At 39.9% G+C, this 24,813-nt stretch overlaps 1 protein-coding gene across 1 annotated transcript; it reads left to right on the top strand.

The window, feature by feature from the left end:
• The first annotated feature begins 268 nt into the window (after nucleotides 1-268).
• Nucleotides 269-24,223, top strand: LOC140135216 (nicotinamide N-methyltransferase-like). Its single transcript, XM_072156390.1, has 3 exons — nucleotides 269-438; nucleotides 10,884-11,091; nucleotides 20,906-24,223. The coding sequence occupies exons 1-3, from the start codon at nucleotides 288-290 to the stop codon at nucleotides 21,327-21,329; spliced, it is 783 nt and encodes a 260-aa protein (XP_072012491.1). The 5' UTR covers nucleotides 269-287; the 3' UTR covers nucleotides 21,330-24,223.
• The last annotated feature ends 590 nt before the right edge of the window (nucleotides 24,224-24,813 follow it).

The following is a 24,813-nucleotide window of genomic DNA, read 5'->3' as shown; positions in this document are numbered from 1 at the left end:
AAGAGCAATAATAAATGTATCTATCGCAGAAAGATACTGTTTAAAAGTTTAACGTGTTCTGCAAAAAATAGTTAAATATTTTCAGGCATCAAGGATCTTAAGATTGGAACCCCAAAGTATTTATGTAGAGATGTAGGTGTAGATTAAAGTAAATTAGGCATACTACATGTTCCCATGACTGACTTGTAAAGATCATGATTTTGCATGTGATATGTAGTGCAAATAGAATAGAGTCACTATAAATATATTGAGCACTGGCGTAGAAGAAATCAGATTCAGATTAGAAGATGGATCCTGCTACATATAAGCTCTATCATGTCCATTGCTTTGATTCCAGACAACATCTAGAACATTACATGTCAGGAAATGCCAAGTCACCCTTTGGAGAGGATTTCTTGATATTTCCCATTGAAAAACTTACAAACACTTTCTCATTGGGTATGTATTTTTCTATGTTTAATTTGTTTTATATTTTGTATTCTAATAGAAAAGCTTGCATTACAGAGCTTTAAATTATTAGAAATGTTTTTTTTAGAATGTACAGTTAAGAGCTGTGAGACTATGGGACTTTCCGCTGCAAAAGGTTGTTATGGCTGATTCTTTGTACATGTTCAAGAGAGGCCGGGATGCCTTTCTGGAGAGAAAATTGTCACATTTTATCAGGAAATAAACTATTGCTTAGTTCCTATATTTTGGACTTGATGGACTTGCATCTTTTCAAAACCTTGTATACTACAGGCGGTCCCCTACTTAAGGACACCCGACTTACAGACAACCCATAGTTACAGACGGACCCCTCTGCCCACTGTGACCTCTGGTGAAGCTCTCTGGATGCTTTACTATAGTCCCAGACTGCAATGATCAGCTGTAAGATGTCTGTAATGAAGCTTTATTGATAATTCTTGGTCCAATTACACCAAAAATTTTGAAACTCCAATTGTCACTGGGGCAAAAGAAAAAAAATTGTCTAGAACTTCCATTATAAAATATACAGTTTCGACTTACATACAAATTCAACTTAAGAACAAACCTCCAGACCCTATCTTGTATGTAACCCGGGGACTGCCTGTATAATAAATAAAAGTTATTATGGACATACAAGATAGGGTCCATAGGTTTGTTTTTAACTTGAATTTGTATGTAAGTCTAAACTGTATATTTTATCATTGTAGATCCAGACAAAAATTCTTTTTGACCCAGTGACAATTGGAGTTTCTAAATTTTTTGCTATAATGGGACCAAGGATTATCAATAAAACTTCATTACAGACACGTTACAGCTGATTATTGCAGTCATGGACTATAGTAAAGCTTCACCAGAGAGCTTCACCACAGAGCACTGTGGGTAGAGGGGTCCGTCTTAAATTAGGGCTCGTCTGTAAGTCGGGTGTCCTTAAGTAGGGTACTGCCTGTATTGGAAACAAAAAAAATATAAAATAACTACTTTATGCTCAACTTACTTCTAATTGCTAGAATACTGTTTTCTGAGTAAAATGTACATCATGTACATATCTAGAAAATGTGTCCATTTTGCTGGGTCTAGACATGACAGTAGGACTAAAATCTAAAGTACCAAAAGGAAAAATGTCAGTAAAAATAATGCTACAAAACTAAGAGGTCCACGTTATAATATTGCCAGTAGCAGTATAACATTTAGACACATAGGTATCTCAAGTAAAGATGCATGTGGTTTTTTGTGCAAAACCAATATTCCTTTCATGAGTTTATGAAAAGTAAAACATTTTTTTCTCAAACATTTTTAAAAAAAATGTTTTATCAACTTTTTGATGTTATCAGTCAGAAGTACTTACATCCAGAAGATAAGTTAAAATAATGCTTCATTAACACATTTTACTCACAAATTGGGATTATCAGATCATCTTATAAAGATGCAAATCTGGCAATGAAGAATTACATCAATGAAACATTATCTTGTCTAGATTGGGTTTCTGACTGTACTTATGCTACTAACAGTGAATTTGTAGCTGATGATGGCTACTCATTGCCCGTCTCGTGACAATACAATCATATAATGACCAAAGAGGAAGCTATCAGCATGGAGTGATACATATAGGGACGCTCTACCCCTTTAACCCCCAATGTAGGTTTGTGTAACCTCTTGTATGTATACATACAAATTCTTGTATGTTTCCTATTAATATTGTGTTGATTATGTCTCTTACGGTATATCACATACTTTGCTTCATTACTTTTGGATTTAGGTATCTATATCTGTATTACTTTACTTTATAGTTAGTACCTTTAACAAAGCCATAATTATATTGTGGTGATTGTGATACATACCCTTCTCGGGGGAGTGGATTTTGGGGGAATGTCCAGCCTAAATTGCTCATTCCCCATGTACATCATGCTAGTTACAGCTTTTTTCTTTTTTGTTTGTTTTTACAAAATATTTTTAAACATATTTTAAACAAAGTGTAAATAGTATATAAAAGTAGGGGTGTACATAAGTGTTAGCATTGACATCAAGTCACAAAGTTCTTAAAATATTAGAGTACACCAATAAACAGGTTCATCAAAATCACTGTAAAATACCTAAACCTCATAAGATTTCCCAGGAAAGGCAACTGATAATACTTGACATCATAGTTTACAAACTTATTTATCATAGATGTTACAATGAGCAGAAGGGGGTGGGACGGCTAAGGTTCCCATATCCATCATTATGGTTGGCCTATAAATAAATTAGATGCCAAGGTGTATTCATAACTGTAACTTACGTTGATTTCTCTGATTAAGTACACTAATGGTGGTATAAAGGCAAATTTCTTGTGTCAGCACAAGGGTTATAGTAAATAGATTGTAGTAGGAATTTGGACAAGAAGGCGGAAGGATTTAGTTTTAAATTTAGGAGAGCTAAACTGGGGAGTTTATGTATTGAACGCCATAAGATAGTTTAAGAGTTGTAAAGCCAGATCCCAGAATTGTTTAATATATGTGTAGTCCCATAAAATGCGGTATAACGAGCCTATGGAGCCACAAACTTTCCATCAGACATTGGATGCATAAAGATATGCTTTGTGAATGGGCTCAGCTATCTCCAGTAGAAGAGAACTTTTGTGGTGTTTTCCGAATGAAAGCTACATTTTAAACATTTATATGACAGGGTCATGTCTTTCTTCCACTGTAGTGCAGAGTAAGGTCAATGAAATATTTGCTCCCACATTTTAAAAAGATAGGGTGCCTGCAAATTCATACAGGCAATCAGTATATAATAGAATGGACACATAACCTTACTCTTCTTCAAAAACAAATGTACCAGATTTTCATCGTATGGTATGGGGCATTAATGTTCCCGTGTTTGTGTATGTGAACTGTGACTAAGGTTGCTGCTGTGTTTGAAATCGATTGAGCTTAACCCAACTCTATGCAGTCTTGTAGATAAATGGTTGGTTAGCACTTCTTGATATAGAGTGTGCTACAGTCTCGAAATCCTACCCCTCAAACGTGTGGGAAATATAGGCTGTGCACAATGTAGTATCAAATGCAGTTATAGTTTATTATAAGTGTACTACCAGCTTTATGCAGCCCAGCCCTGTCCAGCAAGTGATGGACAGCTTGTCCACTCAAGATCCGGGGGCGGCATCCAGGAACTCCTTTAAATACTAAATTTTTATGTGTTGCAAAATGGCAAAAAAATGGAGATTTGGACATTTGCATGCATTTTTTCTTTATATTTTTGTAGATGGGGAATTTTTGGACATTGCAATACCCATTATGGAGTGTTATTTTTTTCTTTTTCCACCTTTTAAAAATATTTATTGTTTTAAATGTGTTGGAGGCTTTTTGGACATTTTAATGCATTTCAGGTTTAATTATAATAGTTTTTTTAAAAAAAAAATTTGTACTGTAATTGTACATGAACAAGTGATCATTTGCATTAGTATTGTCAGCCTATTCAGTTGCAAGGGGTTAAAATGCCTCCAATACCAATGGACAAAAAGTTTACAAAATTGAGTTATTCTCTGGGATAAGGGTTTGTGGCACAGTAGGCCATGTTCTGTGTTGTGTTTTGAAACACAATCCAAAGGTTCCACCCATGATCACATGTTGAGATAGCATTGCGTTTCCAATGTGTTACCTAAACGCAAAGGAAATGCAATCTTACTTTTGTGATTGCATGTGGAGCCTTTAGATTGCATTTCAAAAAGCAATCAAAACGCTCTATGTGAACGTTGCTCAGTGGAGCTTTCCTTCCGCACCCCGCCATGTGCCCTGACAGCGAGTTACATCCACGTGTGTTTAAGTACTCGGAAGAAACTGCACGATATATTTGTAGATGCATTTTCTACTTTTATTCAGCTTAAGTGGATTAAATTTAGGGCTAAATGAGCGTATTAATGACAAAATATGTAAATTCCAAATCAAACCATCATTTTGTTTGAAGTTCTGTAAAATACTTAAAGGGTTAACAAGCGTCCTATATGCAACTTTGAATAGTTTGAGGGGAAGTTAATAGAATCGTATAATATGTGGGGGGTTTCAAAACCCCTATAGAAATAAAATTGCCCCTAAAATAATTTATTCTAAAATTTTCTTAAAAATTGGGAAAAAAATTCTGTTCGATTTGTAATCTTTCTTGCATCGTAATAAAACAAAAGGACACTTATAAAATGATGCCAACAGAGAGCCGAGATATGGTAAATTTTAGCTAGTAACTAATGTGGGTAGTAAGACTATGGGGCAGATTTATCACAGCTCCCCTTTAAAATATTCACGAGCACTGGTAAAATGAAAGCTGAGCTGTGATTGGTTGCCATGGGCAACTATAAATATTCTGACTTTCAGACAGCTTGATAAATCTGCCCCTATATGTTTGAAAAACAGAACATTTTAAATTTTAAAACACAGATTTTCTACATTTTTACCAAATTCATCTTTTTTCATAAATAAATGCTAAATATATCAACCAATATTTCCTACTACCTTGAAGTATAAGATGTAACAAAAAACACATTCTCAAAACCATCTGTGCAAGTTAAAGTCTGCTAAAGTTATTACCGGAAAAAGTTACAGTTTTTGAAAAATAGCTTAGTCACTACGAGGTTAAAGCTTATTTGGCTGTAGGTGAAAGTGCTTCTTAGTGCTTTCTGTAATGTTGGCTTGTTTGGAAAGCATGGATCAGTAAGTCACAGCATGCTATTCTATCACACGTATTGAAGACATTGTTCATGTGTGGATTGACCATTGTCCCAACGTGACCTATATTGGTCTCTGGGGGACTTTTCTCTAAGGACTTTGAACCAAACAGTATCATCCGAAGTACTGTCCTCTGTTGATGTTGTCCTCTGATAGGCAGAACTAAAATTTTAAAATATTCTGGTTTTGGTTAAGGTTAGAGATGAGCGAACATACTCGTCCGAACTTGATGCTCGTTCGAGCATTAGCGTACTCGTAACTGCTCGTTGCTCGGACGAGTATTTCGCCAGCTCGAGAAAATGGCATCTCCCGCCATTTTGCTTTTTGGCAGCCAGAATCAGAGCCAATCACAAGCCAGGAGACTCTGCACTCCACCCAGCATGACGTGGTACCCTTACACGTCGATAGCAGTGGTTGGCTGGCCAGATCAGGTGACCCTGGAATAGACTAGCCCCTGCCCGCGCTGCTCGGATCTTTCTCTGTCTGGATGCCGCTAGGGAGAGAGCTGCTGCTGGTCAGGGAAAGCGTTAGGCTGTTCTATTAGAATAGTGTTAGGCAGGAGTGATTTTACAAGAACCCAACAGCCCTTCTTAGGGCTACAATAACTTTTATTTGACTTTTTTTTGGTTTGCCTGTGGCTGGGCTTGCTGCCATTAGTAGTGCAGCTAGTACCATATTGTGAGTAATTTGCAGGGAGACTTGTGTTTAGCTCTTAGTGACACACATATCCACCTCAAACACCGAAGTGGGACAATTTATTAGGGGTTTGATTTGAATTAGGCAGAATCTGCTGATTTATTTTTTTTTACGTTTATTTCTTTTTAGAACTCACAGTAATCTGCCAAAGCAGTGTGCTTTGAGTGTGGGCTAGAAAATAGCCATAGGAGAACCCCAACGGCTTATTTAGGCCTACAATAGCGTTATATTTTCCTTTTATTTTTGGTTTGCTTGCGGCTGGGCTTGCTGGCATTAGTAGTGCAGCTAGTACCATATTGTGAGTAATTTGCAGGGAGACTTGTGTTTAGCTCTTAGTGACACACATATCCACCTCAAACACCGAAGTGGGACAAGTTAATAGGGGTTTGATTTGAATTACGCCGAGTCTGCTGATTTTTTTTTTTTTTACGTTTATTTCTTTTTAGAACTCACAGTAATCCGTGCCCTGACCAACGCCGTTTCTGACAAGGTCCACCTGACCACGGACACGTGGACGAGTGCTGCCGGGCAGGGCCACTATATATCGCTGACGGCACATTGGGTTAACTTGGTGGAGGCTGGGACCGAGTCTGACCCTGGGGCTGGTCATATACTGCCGATGCCGAGGATTGCGGGGCCTACCTCGGTCCAGGTCTCAAAGGCCTACTATGCCTCCTCCTCTCACCCCTGCTCCACCTCCTCCTCCTCCGAATTACCATCCGTGGGCATGGCGCCATCAGTCGGTAGCTCTAGGCACAGCCGCAGTGCCGTCGCTAAGCGACAGCAGGCGGTGCTCAAACTGCTGAGCCTAGGCGATAAAAGCCACACCGCCCAAGAGCTATTACAGGGCATCAGGCCGCAGACCGATCTGTGGCTGGCACCGCTGAACCTGAAGCCAGGCATGGTTGTGTGTGACAACGGCCGTAACCTGGTGGCGGCTCTGCAACTCGGCAGACTGACACATGTGCCATGCCTGGCCCATGTGTTAAATCTCATAGTTCAGCGGTTCCTCAAGATATACCTTAATCTGTCTGATTTGCTCACGAAGGTGCGCCGCATCTGTGCGCATTTCAGGAAGTCCAGCACAGATGCTGCCACTCTCAGGGCAGCGCAGCGCCGCCTCCAACTGCCTGCTCACCGACTGTTGTGCGATGTGCGCACGAGGTGGAATTCAACATTAACCATGTTATCCAGAGTTTACCAGCAGCGCAGAGCGATTGTAGACTACCAGATGTCAACTTCCACCAGAACTGGTAGTCAGGTCAGTCAGCTTCCTCAAGTCTACAATGAGGAGTGGACGTGGATGTCTGATATCTGTCAGGTGCTGAGTAACTTTGAGGAGTCAACACAGATGGTCAGTGGCGATGCCGCCATCATCAGCCTCACCATCCCTTGGCCTGTTGAAAAACTCTTTGGACAGCATGAAGTCGGAAGCTTTGCGCTCGTCACAAGAGACGGGGGAAGAAGATTCCCTTGTTGATAGCCAAAGCACCCTTAGGTCTGTTTCTCAGCGCATATCGGAGGAGGTGGAGGAGGATGAGGAGGAAGAGAAGGAGAATGTTGGCGAGACAGAAGAGGGGATCATTGTTCAGTCCTTCACTGTTCAGCGTCCACGGTACAAGCAAAATCTTTCCACTCTCATCCCTGGAGAGGAAAGGAGTGTGAGAATGCATGAATACCAGCAGGCCCTGGTGCACAAGCTGAAACAGTATTTCCCTTCTGATAGCGCTAGCGGCAGAGGGCGTACTTCTGCGGGACACGTAGCGAGGGAGAGTAGGCGAGCAGGAAGCTTTTCCAGCACTGGCAGGGGGACGCTTTACAAGGCCTTTGCCTGTTTTATGTCACCCCAGCAAGACACTGTCACCTGTCCCCAGTCTCGGCAGAGTAGGGCTGCTCTTTACAGAAAGATGGTGAGGGAGTACGTAGCTGACCAAACCATCGTCCTAAATGATCACACAGCTCCCTACAACTACTGGGTTTCAAAGCTGGACATGTGGCACGAACTGGCGCTGTACGCTAGCGTGTTGTCCGAGCGGGTTTTCAGTGCAGCTGGTGGCATCATCACCGATAAGCGTACACGCCTGTCGACTGACAGGCTGACGCTTATCAAGATGAATAAAGCCTGGATTTCTCCGGATTTTCATTCTCCACCAGGTGAAAGAAGCTCAACCTGAATAATGTATGCACTCCTCCTCCTCATTGTCCTCCTTCTCCTCCTCTTTGTACACTAAAGCAGAGCAAACTGGCTATTTTTTGCCAGGGCCAACTGGCTCTAGCTATAGTACTCTATGTATTTAATTTTTCTGGAGGGCCACCTACCCGGTCCTCTGTTTTAAGCAATTTTTGGGAGTGCCACATACAGGCACTCAATCTATTTAATTTTTCTGGAGGACCACCTACCTGCTCCTCTGGTTTGAAAACTTTTTTGGACTGCCACATACAGGCACTATCCAAGTTAAATTGTCTCCATAGCAGCCTCCACATGTCGTCTATTTAGCTGGCTCCACACGTTGTCTCCATTGCTACCTCCACACGTCATCGCCATAGCTGCCTCCAAAAGTCGTCCATATAGCTGCCTCCATAAATGGTCTCCTTATCAAACGAACTGTGTCAGGCAGAATTTTGGGTTGTTTTCATGGATTCCACATCAAACGTGTTAACTTTGTCGCCACCCTGCTGTGTAATCCACAAAATATACTGGCAAACTTTTATAATTTACCGATATTATTTCAGCGGTTCTTGCGTATCTGTTTACATTCCCCTCACCCGCCATATCCCAAACTTATAAGAACGCTACTACACTTGATCTTATACAAAAGGTTCTTAGAAGTGCTGTTTGGGGAGTAGCCTAGAGACAGGGGCTTGGATTGGCAAAAGCTCGCCTGGCAGCGGAGCGCCAGCTCCATCTCAAGATCCAACTAACATAGTTTTAACTGCAGTACCTTTAATCTACTAGTAGTTCACTGCCTCCATACATCGTCCCCTTATCAAACGAGCTGTGTCAGGCAGAATTTTCAGGTGTTTCACCAGATACATAGTGGAACGCGGCCCATCTGTCGCTGCCATGCTGGAGACCTGAAGTTGCAATCGTAGCAGCGCAATATGGATGCCCCATACTGTCGCTCTTAATCATGGAACCATTTCCGAAAAAACAATTAAAAATAGAACCACTATGCTATTCCATTATTCCTAGGTGAAATATTCAAACGACCCGGCCTGCTTTGAAAATTATAATTTTTTCAAAGTAAACGCTTCTGGCCCCCAGGCCCATTTTGGGTGGAGAGGAGCCGAGAGACAGGGGCTTGGACAGGCGAAAGCTCGCCTGGCAGTGGACCGCCACTCCATCCCAAGATTAGGCAGCCTCAGAGGCATCCATGCATGCTGCCCCTGCTGTTTCCTGTCCATTTTGCCTCCACGATCCCCCACAGCGTCCACCAATGTCTCATTTCAACTCTCTATACCCCAGACGCTGGAGCACAAGAGGATATGCAGCACATCATCCCCTTATCAAACGAGCTGTGTCAGGCTCATTTTTCGGGTGTTTAACCAGATACGTTATGGAACCTGGTCACTATGTCGCCACCATGCTGTGTTATCGACTAAATATACCGTCAACCTGTTGTTCACATAGGAAATCATTTCACCTCCTTTGGTGAAACCTGATTCCATTTAGGTTATGTCACCATGACACTCTCTAGCCTGCCACTGCTGCCGCTGCCTTTGCATGCCGTCCCCTATAGTGTCAGGGTCAATTATTGGATGTTTTAGATGCTATTTAGCCTCATTCGGTCACTCTGTCATGGCCATGCTGTTGCCCATAATTTTGGCATAATGGTGCGATTAAGCAGCCTCAGAGGCATCCATGCATGCTGCCCCTGCTGTTTCCTGTCCATTTCCGTGGTGTTTCCATCCTTTCCTGAGGTTCCCAGGTGTTTGGCCAAGCTTCCCTGTGCAGACCCTTGGTCCCCTTGAAAAATGCTCGAGTCTCCCATTGACTTCAATGGGGTTCGTTATTCGAGACGAGCACTCGAGCATCGGGAAAAGTTCGTCTCGAATAACGAGTACCCGAGCATTTTAGTGCTCGCTCATCTCTAGTTAAGGTACCAAACCTGGACCTAAACCAGTAACACCAACAATTGATGCTGACAAATTCACTGGTGGCATTTAAACCACTTTTTAACAAAGTGACAATGAAAGGAGCAACAGAGGCTATAAGCATGTCTTTCGTTGCCTGCTTTTGTCATTACTTTACCAGAAACAGGAGGCGAGTTCAAAGTCTCAAAGTCGCAACCAGATTGTGGACCACACACGGGACCTGATATTATTGTGGGTATATGTTTGGTGCTCCTGGGCCTCTGCTTGTTTGACTTAACAACAAGGAGTGGCTCCGGGTTCTTAATGGTAATGGCTGTTAAGGATCTGCAAGGCGGCGGACGGGTGGTGCCGGCTCTTCAGAAGGAGAGTGTTTTTAGCTGCCACCTAATGCAGTCAGGGTCCATTCAGTCAGCACCATCTTGGTTGAGCTCCGATACTGGGGAATAATTAAACTCCATGAGTTTTTGGGGCCAAGGCCCATTCCCCTGCTTCTTTTTTGCATTCTGTGAGTACAGAGGGAGAGTATAGTCGAAAAATCTAACCCGGAAGCAGAGTGAAGTCGCTATAGTAGAGAAGTTTGACCTAGAGCTAAATCCTCATGCATCCATTTGAGTCAGCAGCCACACCACACCCCTGGTTACAGCTTTTTTATTGTTTTTAATTTTGCATTGCATGTTTCCTCTTTTGTAGTAATATCACATTTTATTGTTCAAAATTGTGAATTTATTATTTAACTAATTTTTTAGGGATGATAATTAATTTATAAAATAAATAAATTATAAAACATGTACTAACATTCAAAGGTAGATGAATATTTATGTCTGGTTTTCCAACAATACAAGTCATCGTTATCTACAAAAAGACATAATCATCAAGTACAACCAAGTGAAGGAAAAGGCAAGGGACACTAATTTTTTATACTTATTTCTACAGGTCATATTAAAGGAGATATCTTGATAGACCTCAGCAAAGGTTCCCCAATTCATCATCTGTATTCAGCCTGTGAGTTTTTCAAACACATTATAGTCCTGAAGGTCAGAGACAGATGTATGATGGAGCTGAAGAGATGGGTGGACACACGTACAGGAGCATTCGACTGGTGTCATGCTGCACAACTCCATGTAGAGATTGAAGGAAACAGGTGAAAATAAAGATACACTCACTATCATTGTGCCTGATACTACTGTACAAGACTGTAAAATAAATAGCTATGAATTATGCAGGCAGGATATCTTCCTCCTACTTTTTTAAGTACAAAACTATTCAAAATACAATTTAGGAAGTCATTAGAAAAACTAAAATTTTCCATCCAGAGAAGTTTTCTGAGCTTAGCATTAGAATAGAACATCTCTTTCTGATCCAATAGAATTACAACGTGCAGTTGAAACTGAGAGACTGAACTATTAAACAGAAATCTAATCTAATTTGAAACAATATAGAAATGGAGACATAGTGGATTTTTATTAACCCCTTAACGACTTGGCCTTTTTTAGTTTTTTCACTTCCATTTTTCACACCCCACCTTCAAAAATCTATAACTTTTTTATTTTTCCACATAAAGAGCTCTGTGATGGCTTATTTTCTGCGTAACAAATTGCACTTCGTAGTGACGGTATTTAATATTCCATGGCGTGTACTGGGAAGCGGGAAAAAAATTCAAAATGCAGTGAAAATGGTGAAAAAACACATTTGCGACGTTTTCTTGTGGGCTTGGATTTTACAGCTTTCACTGTGTGCCCCAAATGACAGGTCTACTTTATTCTTTGGGTTGCTACGATCACAGGGATACCACATTTGTACAGGTTTTATAATGTTTTCATACATTTAAAAAAAATTAAAACCTCCTGTACAAAATTTTTTTTTTGATTTTCCCATCTTCTGGTGCTAATAACTTTTTCATACTTTGGTGTACGGAGCTGTGGGTGGTGTCATTTTTTGCGACTTTTGATGGCGTTTTCATTGCTATCATTGTTAGGACTGTGCTACCTTTTGATCACTTTTTATAAATTTTTTTATATTTTCCAAAATGGCAAAAAAATTTCATTTTTGACTTTGGACGCTATTTTCCGTTACGGGGTTAAACGCAGTGAAAAACCGTTATTATATTTTGATAGATCGGACATTTTCGGAAGCGGTGATACCTAATGTGTTTATGATTTTTACTGTTTATTAATATTAATATCAGTTCCAGGGAAAGGGGGGTGATTTGAATTTTTAGGCTTTTTTAATATAATTTTTTTTTTAAACTTTTTTTTACTTTTACTTTAACTATTTTTCAGACTCCCTAGGGTACTTTAACCCTAGGTTGTCTGATCGATCCTACCATATACTGCCATACTGCAATATGGCAGTATATGGGGATTTTACTCCTCATTCATTACAATGTGCTGATAGCACATTGTAATGAATGGGTTAAAACTAGACAGCTTCGGGCCTTCGTGAGGAACGATGCTGTCATGGCAAAGGATCACCGCTCCCCGTGACGTCATCAGGGAGCGAAGATGGCTTCTTTTTGAAGCCTCCGGCAGCATTGCCGGCGGCGATCGCAGTGAAAGCACCCGCGATCGGTGCTAGCACCGATCGCGGGTGTTACCGGTAAGCCTTTGCTGCAATATGCAGCAAAGACTTACCGGCTATGGAGAGGGCTCGGGCCGCGAGCCCTCTCCATGCACCGGGACCCGGCGCGCGCCGTACTAGTACGGCGCGCGTCGGGAAGGGGTTAAACATGAAGGAAGTAGTAGTACAGGGCTCGACTTATACTGTATATGCATGATGAATGTAAATAAAAACTGGTGTGCCTATATTTTATATGCACGATAGGAGTAGATAGACTGTTAAAAGGAGTCTTCCAACTCTCCATGCATTATAATCTGTTGGCAGTATGTTGTGGAGAAATGCCCAAGGATTTCAAATGTACTAAACCCCTTCAGGATGCAGACATTTTGTAGTTTAAGGCTCAGCCCCATTTTTTGTATGACGATATGCGCCACTTTATATGGTTGTAACTTTTGAACACTGTTACTTATCTTATTGAATATGAGATTGTTTTTTCCTCACATGTTGTACTTCATTTTAAAGGTAAATTTTAGCTGATAAGTTTTGCATTTATTTATAAAATGATGAATTGTTTAAAAAATTAGCCATTTCAAAATTTGAAATCATTCAGTTTTCAGGCAGATAGATTTATCGCCTAAATAACATTTCCCATATGTCTGCTTAACATTTTAATAATTTTTGAAATGTCTGGATAATTTACTTTGATGTCATGCGGCTTACAAATCAAATATTGATTTTCTGTATTTTCAGAATTGACTATTTTGGGGTTAATTACTGTTTTTAATAAAATTTTAAATATATAACATTAAACCTCCCCTATATATCAACCCATTTTCAAATTTGCACCCCTCAAACTATCAGTAGCAGCTTTTAGGAAGAGATTGTTATCCCCTTGAGATCTTCATAGTAATAAAATGGAGGTAAAATTTAGAATGGTCAAATTTTGTTGGTTATTTAGCCCTAAAATTTACACATTTCCAAAATATAAAAAGAGAAAAGCCATCCTGCAGCTACCAGGATTTTAGTTTCCTCATTGGCCCCTTTTGTAGGCTATAAAATTTTATCTTTTTTATTATTGGGGCCATTTGATGGCATTTTTTTTGCGGGATAGGATGCTTTTTCCAGTGTTACCATTTTGGGGCTGGTATCCCCCTATAGTTGAAAATGTATCAACTTTTTTTTGAGGACAGGAGTAGAAAAGCTTAAATTCTGTACTGGATTTTTAATTTATTTTTTTGATGTTCACCGTATAGCCTAATAACCATGTTTTCTTTATTCTATGTGTCAATTTGATTACGGGGATACCATACTTTGATATTTTTTCTAATGTAGGGAAAAATTTTACTTTTTGCATCTCAGTCTTCCAAAAGGCATAACATTTTTACTTTTTTGGCTATGGGTCTGGTTGATAGCTTGGTTTTTTCGGACCATATTTTACTTTGCAACAATATCATTATGGAGTACCTATGTTTTTTAAATAACTTTTTATTGCAATTTTTGTGGGATCATCTGATTGCGTGTTCATGATAATACCCTGAAATACTGATATATTTCAGGGTATTAGCTTTGTAAGCCTATGCACATGCAGAGGCATACACTGTGCCTTTTACGCTGCCATTACAGCGATCAACACCTCCCGACGATGGCCGAACATGGGGGAGAGACCCCCAGAACCCTGCTTAAATGCTACGAATGTGTTGACTGTGGCATTTAACGGGTCCCCTGAGCACACTCCAACCACAGGTGTTACACTGGGGTGTCAGCTATTAGTTACAGCTAACATCCTGTGTATTCCAATGTCGGCTCAGTATTTCACAGTTATAATTTCAACCCATCTCTATCAGTCCTAGTGTACACAATTTCAGTTGCCCCTAGACATGTAATTTCTGACTTAGGGCCGGGAAAGCCATCTTGCTTTACTGTCCGACAGCCGTGGAGCTGATATTTCTCTTTGCCTCTAGTCCTTCCCCCCTACATTTCAGGGCAGAACTGTCAGTAATACACACAGAAACTTACTTCATGCTGGCAGCAGCCTGAGGAGTGTAAAGCTACAGAAAGTTAAGTTCTCTTTCTGGGGAGGAGGTGGAACACACAGCAGACCTAGTGTGTTACGGCATAGCAGAGATGTATCTCATCATCTCAGATCTGTCTAATCTCTCTTTCTAGCTGTCAGATACTAGTGCAATGGTCAGAAGCACAATGAAAGTGTATATAAATCTGTACCCTGATAATTTAACCATATTGTCAGCTCACAGAGTGATAAGAGCTAAAACAGGAATAAAACTGAGTAAAATTGTAAAGTAGTGTTAAAAATGATCTTTATTGTGTTAATATCACTAGGGGATTGAAATTTGAGAATTTTCTTTCATGGGAAAACCCCTCTCAGCATAAAAAAAGACTTGGTGGTATTGTTGGATGGCTAACTTAATTTTAGTGACCAGGGCCAGGCAGCTGCTCTTAAAGCAATTAAAATAATGGGATGTGTCAAGATAGGAATAGATTCGGAGGGGGGCGTGGCCTGGATGAGCTCGAGAGCAGACGTGTAGCTCTGAGCTCCGACTTCGCGGCCTAAAAAGCGACTAGATAAAGCAATACCGAGCAAGGAAAACGATCTCAGAGAATCTCTGGAACTGCAGGAAGCATGGTGACACGCAAAAGAATCGCGAAACGTGGTCCCAAACGACTTACCGACTTCTTCTCTGCAAGGAGCGGGCTGCAGGGATCCACACAAGATGGCGCCGCGGGAGTCAGACACGAGGAGGAAAGGAATAAGGATATATCTCCGACCAATTCACCCTCCACGAGCTCCCCAACAAGACAGGAAAACTTACCGTCTCCGATCACAGCACACATCGCAGAGGTAGAGCCGGAGGATCCGACGCTCGAGCCGCGGCAAAACGGAGGCGGGAGACACAAAATGGCGCCTGATCAGACACGGCAGATAACATCTCCAAGCTGCAGCCCAGATAACAAAGATCACGCTGGTCAGACTCGCAGCCTGAAGGAGAGCTGGAAACAATAGCAACATGGACGGGTGAGTCTGATCCCTTGCAGGAATTCCCATCGTCAGAACAACCAGCATCTGAAACTTTCATAAAACATATGATGCTAGCGTTTAGAGGGTCCATACATAAAGACTTTATGTCCATGAACAACCAGACCAAAGTAATGGTGGATGAACTAGGGATAAGGGTCGACCACCTAGAAAATAAGATGGGAGAAGTCACAAACTCTCACAATGAGATGATCGATGCACACTATGCTTTAGAAGAGGAAGTGGAGGCCATGAAACTCAAAATGGCAGACATGGAAGATCGCGGGAGACGTAACAATGTTAAATTTAGAGGAGTCCCGGAATCGATAAATCCGGCGGCGTTAAAAGATTATCTTACAGATCTCCTACGTGCCACTTTACACTCGGCCCCACCAGCAGAATGCCTAATAGACAGGGCACACAGATTGCCCAAACCGAAATCGATCCCTGAGAATCTCCCTAGAGATGTTATTGCAAGACTGCATTATTTTCATACTAAAGATGCCCTCATGCTCCTTTCTAGAAGAGAAAAGAAGCTACCAGAACCGTATGATAATATAAAAGTCTACACAGACCTCTCACAAGCTACACTGCAAGCGAGAAAGAAATTCCTTCCCATAACATTGACACTGCGCAAGAATGAGATGCTATACAAGTGGGGATTTCCACTGAAACTGATCGTCAGACGAGAAGGAACAACGCATGTTATGATGAATCCTGAAGAAGGAATACAGCTGCTGAAATCTTGGGGTCTTACCATCAGCAACATAAACGCAGACCGTCCAGCGCAAAGGGCAGCAGAGATTGCAAAGGACTGGCAAGTTGCATAAAATGCTTGGTTTATAACCCTTTTATTCCATTTTAGGTCCTGAAGGACTCACAGGTGGACTAATTCCCCCCGACTTGATGCAGGTAAACTGTTTCCCTGCACTGTTCCTTACAGCCCTCCTGGCTATTTCTGTGTTAAACACCCAGTTAATTTGGTGGAGGCAGCAGGACGATACGGTCCCGGCTTCCACCGTCTTGTTTTCTGTGTTAATCTTATTTGGTTGTAAATATTTCAAGGTTAAATCTTCACGATATAGCACATATCAACATCATACCATAGAGAAGGAGAGAGGGGCTCAGAGCATTCGTAAGTTTAAATTAAGATGGAAATGAAAGTAATGAGCCTAAACACAAAAGGGCTTAATTCACCCTACAAGAGAGCTTCCATTTGGAAAGATGCCAAAAATCAGAAAGCCAACATCATTTGTCTCCAGGAGACACATTTTATGGAAGGGAAAGTCCCACATTTCGCAAACAAAGATTATCCACGTGTATATATGTCCAACTCAAAAACTAAAAAAGCAGGTGTATTGATTGCAGTCAAAAGAGATGAGGAATTAATAGTTACAGAGGTGTTAAGAGACGGAGCGGGGAGGTTCCTTGCCCTTATCTGCCTAATAAACAATATTCCTTATACTTTAGTTAATGTATATACCCCCAATTCTGGACAAGTAAGATTTTTGAATAAAATGCTTAAAAAAGTCAAAAAAGAAGGAAAGGGCAAGATATTGATTTTCGGTGACTTCAACATAGTCCCGAACCCTAAGATAGATTCGACGGGCAGGGGCAGGGGGCCACCCCCATCTCTAATGTCTTGGCTACACAGAGAAGGTCTCTATGATACATTTCGGTGCCTAAACTCCTCAGCAAAGGAATATACATTTTACTCGCATAGACACAAGTCATTCACTAGAATAGACTTATGTTTAGCGGATAGGGAAGCGCTAACACACATCAGCAAATCAGAAATAGGAGTAATGACGTGGTCGGACCACTCACCAACGTTTACTACATTATCCTTTTCCCATCTTATACACAATCAGAACAGGTGGCGAAACCAACCCTTCATATTCAACCTCCCCTCATATAAGAGGAGAATCTCTCAAGCAATCACTAACTACTTTCACCACAATGTAGAATTGGAAGTAGACCTGTTCAATCTATGGCAATCACACAAGGTAGCAGTAAGGGGAACTTTAATTCAAATAGGGATACAACACAATAGGAAAAAAGAGAAGGTAGTCTCGGACCTACTTAATAAGGTAAAACAGCTCGAGAGGGAGGCCCAACAAATGGACGCAGACAATATTCACACACAATTGACTGAAACCAGACAGGAACTTAGAGCAGCTCTTTTATCAGAATACGACAAAACAATGTCATCAATTAAAGCCTCATATTATACAGCGTATAATAAGCCTAGCAAACTTATGGCAAATAAAGTAAAACCAAAAAAAGTTAGAAACAAGATACAGTTCCTATATAGTAATACGAACCCCCCAAATAAAGAAACACACCCACTTAAGATAGCGAACCTTTTCAGAGACTTCTATGAGTCTTTATATAATCTAGAAAGGGATCCTAAGACCCCGCAACCTTCACAACAAAACATCAATGACTTTCTATCCAAACTAACACTTCCAACCCTATCACCGGAGCAACTAGAAAGCTTAAATAGACCTTTTACATCTGATGAAATTATTGCGGTTATCAAAAAACTAAAAAAAACACAAAGCCCCAGGGCCAGATGGCTTCTCAAATGAATATTATGTAACGTTCTATCACCTACTAATCCCGTACATGATCTCCATTTTTAATAAAGCGATGAAGAGTGGAGCAATGCCGCAGGAAATGCTGGAAGCCACGATAACAACACTACCTAAACCAGGCAAAGATCCAACTTCTCCCCCAAATTTTAGACCAATATCTTTATTAAATAGTGATACAAAACTCTACGCTAAAATAATCGCCTGTAGGTTATTGGATATATTACCCACCCTAATCCATAACGACCAAGTGGGCTTCACAAAGGGGAGGCAGGCCTCTGACGGAACAAGACGCATAATTGATCTAATATCGGAGATGGAGTCTTCTCGAGCGCCTTCTCTGCTCCTTACTTTGGACGCGGAGAAGGCGTTCGATAGGATCCATTGGGGCTATGCGTTCTCTGTGCTGGCCAAATTTGGCTTCCGAGGTCCCATATATAACGCCATACGAGCCCTATACTCCTGCCCGTCTGCCATGGTGCTAGCTAATGGGTATAGCTCAAAACCTTTTAAAATCACAAATGGCACCCGCCAGGGGTGCCCCCTTTCCCCTCTTATTTTTGTATTAGTTATGGAGCCTCTAGCGGAGACCATACGAGTTAATCCAAACATTTATGGTATATCAGCCGGGATGAGATAACACAAACTAGGATTGTTCGCAGACGACGTAATCTTGACTCTCTCTTCAGTGTTAACTTCATTGAGAGAAACTCAAAAAACATTACAAAATTTTGGATTAATTTCCTACTATAAGATTAACGTGAATAAATCCCAAATACTAGGCATTAATTGTTCCCGGGAATTAAAAAATAGTATCAGAAAGGAATTCAATTTTCAATGGTCGAATGATTATGTTCCTTACTTAGGGATAAAATTATGTAGCCCCGTGAAATCCCTGGCAAGCATAAATTTTGAGCCCCTAACCACAGACTTACAGAAAGAGTTGGAAACTTTAGCCAAACAAGAACCATCGTGGATGGGACGAATAGTACTATTCAAAATGATGGTACTCCCAAAAATACTTTATATGTTCCGTACCCTTATCATTCCAATACCATCCAACATAATACTCAGGTTGCAAAAATTAGTCTCAAATTTTATCTGGAACCATAAGAAGCCTAGGATAGCAGCAAAATTACTAACGACAACTAGGGAAAGAGGAGGTATGGGGGTCCCAAATTTGACAAATTACCACAAAGCAATAGTTAGTCAACAAATAAGGAAATGGTGCATCCAATCTAATAACTCAAGCTGGCCCACAATTGAAACATATTCATTAGAGGGTAAGTCCTTATATAACCTATTAATAGCTCACGCGTGCTTCACACCACTAATTATCCCAGAGACACAATCCCCCACAATAAAGGCAACCCTGGATAGCTGGAAATCCCTGTTGAGTACCATACCAAACACATTTCCCAGCAGGTCATTACAGATTCCTATACAGGTCTTAGAATATATAATACCAGGCATATCACTAGAAAGGTGGGCAACCCGAGGCATTAAATACATACAAGATTTATACATTCAAGATAAGCTAGCGTCATTTCAGGAATTATCCCAAAAATTTCAAATATCTAACAGAGATAGTTATCTATATACGCAAGTTACCCACTGTCTAGGAAAAGAGAATTTTCATAAAACTCAGCTACCAATCCCACTCTCAGATCTCATTTCGCAATCAGCAGAAATAAAGGAACAAAAAACCAGAACACTATACAACATATATCAAGGAGAGTTGGTTCCTACTAAGCTTGTATCTCATTTAAAATGGCAGTCTGAATTAGATTCGAACATCACACAAAAGGATTGGAATATTGCATGTTATTGGGCTAAAAAAGCAACTAAGAACGCCAATTTACTAGAGGTGCATCTTAAAATACTAAATAGATGGTATCTCACCCCAAACAGAATATCAAAAATTTATCCAGACTCTTCTGATCAATGCTGGAGAGGTTGTGGAAGCAGGGGTTCCTTATCTCATATATTCTGGAAATGCCCTATATTGTCAACATTCTGGGAAGAAGTTTTCCGGATGTGCACCAAAGTAGCCAAAAGCGATATCCCACTAAACCCCAGATTAGCACTACTGGGAATAGATATAACTAAAATACCTAATAAAGCGAGATGCATGGTGGGACACATTATCCTCACTGCCAAACTTCTCATAGCAAAAGAATGGAAATCCTTAAACCCTCCTACAATTAAAAAGTTATTAGACAAATTGGCAGAGCACTGCACGTTTGAGCGATTGGTGGCACTGAGGAATAACTCACTAACCAAATTCCAGGAAAATTGGGAAGATTGGTTATCACTGTATCCGAACCTTTCACCATGCAGAATGGGCTTATCCGAATAAAATAAAAACAGCCAGAACGATTCTCTATGGTGAAAATTATAGATAACACTAAAGATTATTGTCAGGCATTTACCGTGAAGATTGTTGTTACTGTTATTGTTCTGTTACTGTCAAAATTGTACTATTTACAAAACAGATAATAACTCAGCTAAACATAATTTATGCGTGTACTGTAAGATGATTAAGAAACTTTCAACCATTGGTTGTAAAACCCAGTACAGAAAATTGTAGCAATGTCTTGAGATGCTGATATAATAACTGGTTATTATGGCATTTGTAAAATACAAAATCTTCAATAAAAATTGAGTTTAAAAAAAAAAAAAAAAGATAGGAATAGATTCTTATGATATGATTGAAATTTGAGAATTTTCTTTCATGGGAAAACTGCTTGAATTTCTTCCATTTCTTTCAGTGACCAGTTAGAAGATAAAGAAGGAAAAGTGAGATCCGCCCTGCAACATGTTGTGAAATGTAATCTTGAGAAAGAGAATATGACCGAGCCAATAGATTTACCACCAGCAGATTGTATCATCAGCTCTTGGCTCCTGGATGTTATCAGCAAAGACCGAGATGATTATGTCAGATATCTCAGAAAGTTCTTAAGGTTACTTAAACCTGGAGGACACCTCATATTACTTGGGCTTGTAGAGGGAACATATTATACAGTTGGGGAACACAAGTTTCATGTTTTCAAATATGATGAGAATGTTGCCAAGGAAGTTTTAGTTGGAGAAGGTTTTACAATTGATTTCTGTGAAGTTAAAAAGAGAACAGTTGAGAGTGACCTCACCGACTACAAGGGGTTCTTTTTCATTGTAGCTCATAAGGAGAGTTAGGTCTGAGGTTAAACTTCAGAAGTTTTGACACTTTCACATGACTTCTCAAGAATTGTATGTTGCATAAGTGTATGCACATGTGCATCATGCATTTAATAGCAGCTTTGCCATATTCAGGCTCTCTTTAGATGCCGTTTCAGCTCATCGCCAGAGTTTAACCAGAATCAGTAAGCACGGGGTGTTAGCTGAATCTAATAGCTGACACGCCTGTGAGCTCCGATCATGGGTATTTACCTGTCAAATTCTTCGGTCAGCTTGAAAGCTGTATTTAATTGCTTTCAGGTGAATTCCCCTGCATTATTGGCTGCTTTGAACCCCTGAGTTGTGCATAGCCAGTGCCTGTAAGATTTCGGCACACAAGCAGAATCTTACATTGCCAGTCTATACATCTTTTAAAAATATACGCCCTCAACCAGTTCTAGACAACAAAATAAAAAATTAAAGTGCACTTTTATACCTCTTGGAAGATGACAATGCAAACAAAAAAGGTGTTTCCACACATCAGGTTTTATTTAGCATAATAAAACCTGATGTGTGGAAACACCTTTTTTGAGACGCTCCTTCTCTTCTGCATCCTGCTGTGCGCCCATATAAGTAGCATCTGAATGTGGGTTTTCTACGTAGTCTAAATAAATTACATAACAAATTTTAAGATGGGTCTACTCCTTTTATCTTTTGTGAACTATTTTAGTAGTTTGAGGGGTGCAGATTTGAAATGAAGTCATTCATTGGGGGGCCCAAATATTATATGTTTCAAATCTCATTAAAACCAAAAATGATCCCCAAAGAATTGTATTCTAAAAATGACTTCAAAATTCTAATTGATTTGTAAACAGTCTGACGTCATAATAAAATTAACAAACATTTTAAAACCAATGCCAACATGAAGGAGAGATATGTTAGTAAAAAATGTAAGTAACTATTTTGGATGCTAAAACTGTTTGTAAAAAAATAGAATTTTGATAATAACAAAATTTCAAATATTCCCCCAAATTTTCTTTTTAATAAATACAAAAAATGTCAACCAAGATTTATTATTAACATAAAGTACAAAATTATAACCATATAAAGTGACACTTGTCAGATTACATAAAAAGGTGCTGATGGTTATGTATTGTAACCAATACAAACTTCATATAACGAGGAGGATATAAAGGGGAAAAACAAGTCTGGTTTAGGGGAGGGAGTAAATAGTAGAGAGCCCAGTATCAAGTGATTCTTTGTAAACCAATAATGCCATAGTACACTGAAAAAAGCCACTTTATTATTTTGTTATGCAATGGAATTTATCTTTGATCATAATCCTTATCAGCTTTGGTTTTACTAAATTAAACCAATAGCTATTTAGCTCCCAAAATAGGCAGAATATAAACCTGTGTTGTTACACTGTTATATTGTGTGTAGTACAATACAACAAAGCATATACAGGATACAGTCAATTATTTACCTGAGTAATAAAGCACAACATACTAAGTATATGTCTCCAAGAGTAATTGTGTTTACAACAGAAAAGGGTGGCACGGTAGCTTAGTGGGTAGCATTACAGCCCTGCAGCACTGGAGACCTGGGTTCTAGTCCCAGGATCAACATCTGCAAAGAGTTTGTAAGTTCTCTCTGTGTTTGTAGGGTTTTCCTCTGGGTCCTCCGGTTTTCTCCAACACTCCAAAACATGCTGTTAGGTTGATTAGATTGTGTGCCCCAATGGGGGACAGGGACTGATTTGGCAAGCACTGCATAATCTGTGCGTGGTATATAAAAAAAGGAATTATTATTATATATAAATTTATATCTATTTCAAATGCCCTGAAATAGAGTGGGGAGAATGGAGGGGAAATTCTGGCTAATTAGGTAGGAACCTTATACCGGCGGCTTGATACTCTATAGTTGGCTTCTACTAATGTATTATTTATAGAAATTGTACAAACCAAGCCATATTTTGCCAATCTCTTACACTAAAGAATTGTGATAAATTACGCTTACCATGTTAATATATATGGAATATACACACGGATCACATACTGTAAATTTGTAAATGGCCAGAACGTAAGAAAAGGTATAACAATTCAAATGGTGTGTAGGCAGACAAACCAGGGGTCAGAGAAGGAAAATCTACCATCAAAATCCTGCATGATAAACCAGGGGCACTTACACATAGATCCAGGCACCATGACTGGGGTAAGCTTCTTTGTTAATTTGTTATCCATGGCCTCCTTCCTTCTAAAACCAACTTTTACTAAATTATACTAATGAGCCCAGGGGGCTGTGATCTTTGTGATCTGGCGTTACAGACTGTTACAGTACCTCACCCGCCGCACTGCTCCCTTAGCACACCGATTTTAGAAGGAAAGAGGCCATGGATAACGAATATAAGAAGATTACCAGATGCACAGGGCCTGGATCTATGAGTAGTTGTCCCTGGCTTATAATGCTAGATTTTGATGTTAGATTTCTTTTAAGAGAACGCATTTAATCTGAAATCAGAGAACATTTGAATAATTCCTTGTCCAGGAGATCAAGAATAGCCTGGAAAAACTATTTTATCAGTATCTTTCCCACTGTCACTTACTTATTAGTTACTGAAGCTGTTGCCCATCTGTCCTGATCGTTAAATTTTTGCTCTGCATTCGCATAAGTTGCCTCCAATACTGCATATGCTGTTTGTATGGTTTAAGGTCTAGGGTGTTATATATTTTCACCCCAACATTACGCCTATGCTCTCAAATCTTTGCATAATTTTCTGCCATAAACTAAGCCAATAAATAGGAAATGTAAAGATAATTGAATTGGAAGCCTATATCTGGGATATCATAGGAGCTTGACATTTTGGAATAAGTTGATTTCTAATTGCTGTATGTTCTCCATTTGCATTGCTGAAATAAAATTTAGAAATTGCATTGAATCGTCTGTGTCCATTTCAAGGTGCTATAAAACATTTCAGTAAACAGAAGAGAGATAAACAAATTAAGTAGGAATATATTTAACCCCTTAATGATGTGGACTAATCAGCACTTGGGGGTTGTAGAGGATATAAAACATAACCTTTAATTTCTAATTACATAAAACCCCATCAGGATCGATGCATAAGAATTATAACCATAAAACACCTACACGGAATAATTCATATTGCGGAAGTGTACAGTCAAAAATAATAGTCGTCCCCTGGAAAGGAAAATGTCATCACCTGCATTTAAAGGTGGCCATATCCTACCATGATTCAGACATCTTTAAAGGTGATGGGCTGGATAAATAGGGGCATATAGAGGTATACTGTCCCTATAGAACCCCTCATAAGGGACAAGGGCAGTCCACAACTATCCACCTTCCCTGACTCGTTTCGTCTTCTGACTCTTCAGAGGGATTTAGTAAGTGCTCGCCGTCCGTTTTGGCTGAAGCTGAGTCCGGCATAAAGTGGCATGCAATTAGGACCGCTTAGCTGTTAGCTAAGCGGTGGAGAAATAAATCCGGCTAGTCCACGGTCCTAGTG

Source organism: Engystomops pustulosus, chromosome 6 (assembly GCF_040894005.1).
Source record: "Engystomops pustulosus chromosome 6, aEngPut4.maternal, whole genome shotgun sequence".
Classification (NCBI taxonomy): domain Eukaryota; kingdom Metazoa; phylum Chordata; class Amphibia; order Anura; family Leptodactylidae; genus Engystomops; species Engystomops pustulosus.
The sequence above is the reverse complement of the archived record's forward strand: the minus strand, read 5'-3'. Positions and strand labels throughout refer to the sequence as shown.

Bases quoted from the DNA above. Each gene is read 5' to 3' on its own strand.
- LOC140135216 (XM_072156390.1), top strand. From the start codon at position 288: ATGGATCCTGCTACATATAAGCTCTATCATGTCCATTGCTTTGATTCC. The intron at 439-10,883 runs GTATGTATTTTT...TTATTTCTACAG, and splicing joins TACAAACACTTTCTCATTGG to GTCATATTAAAGGAGATATC. The intron at 11,092-20,905 runs GTGAAAATAAAG...CATTTCTTTCAG, and splicing joins GTAGAGATTGAAGGAAACAG to TGACCAGTTAGAAGATAAAG.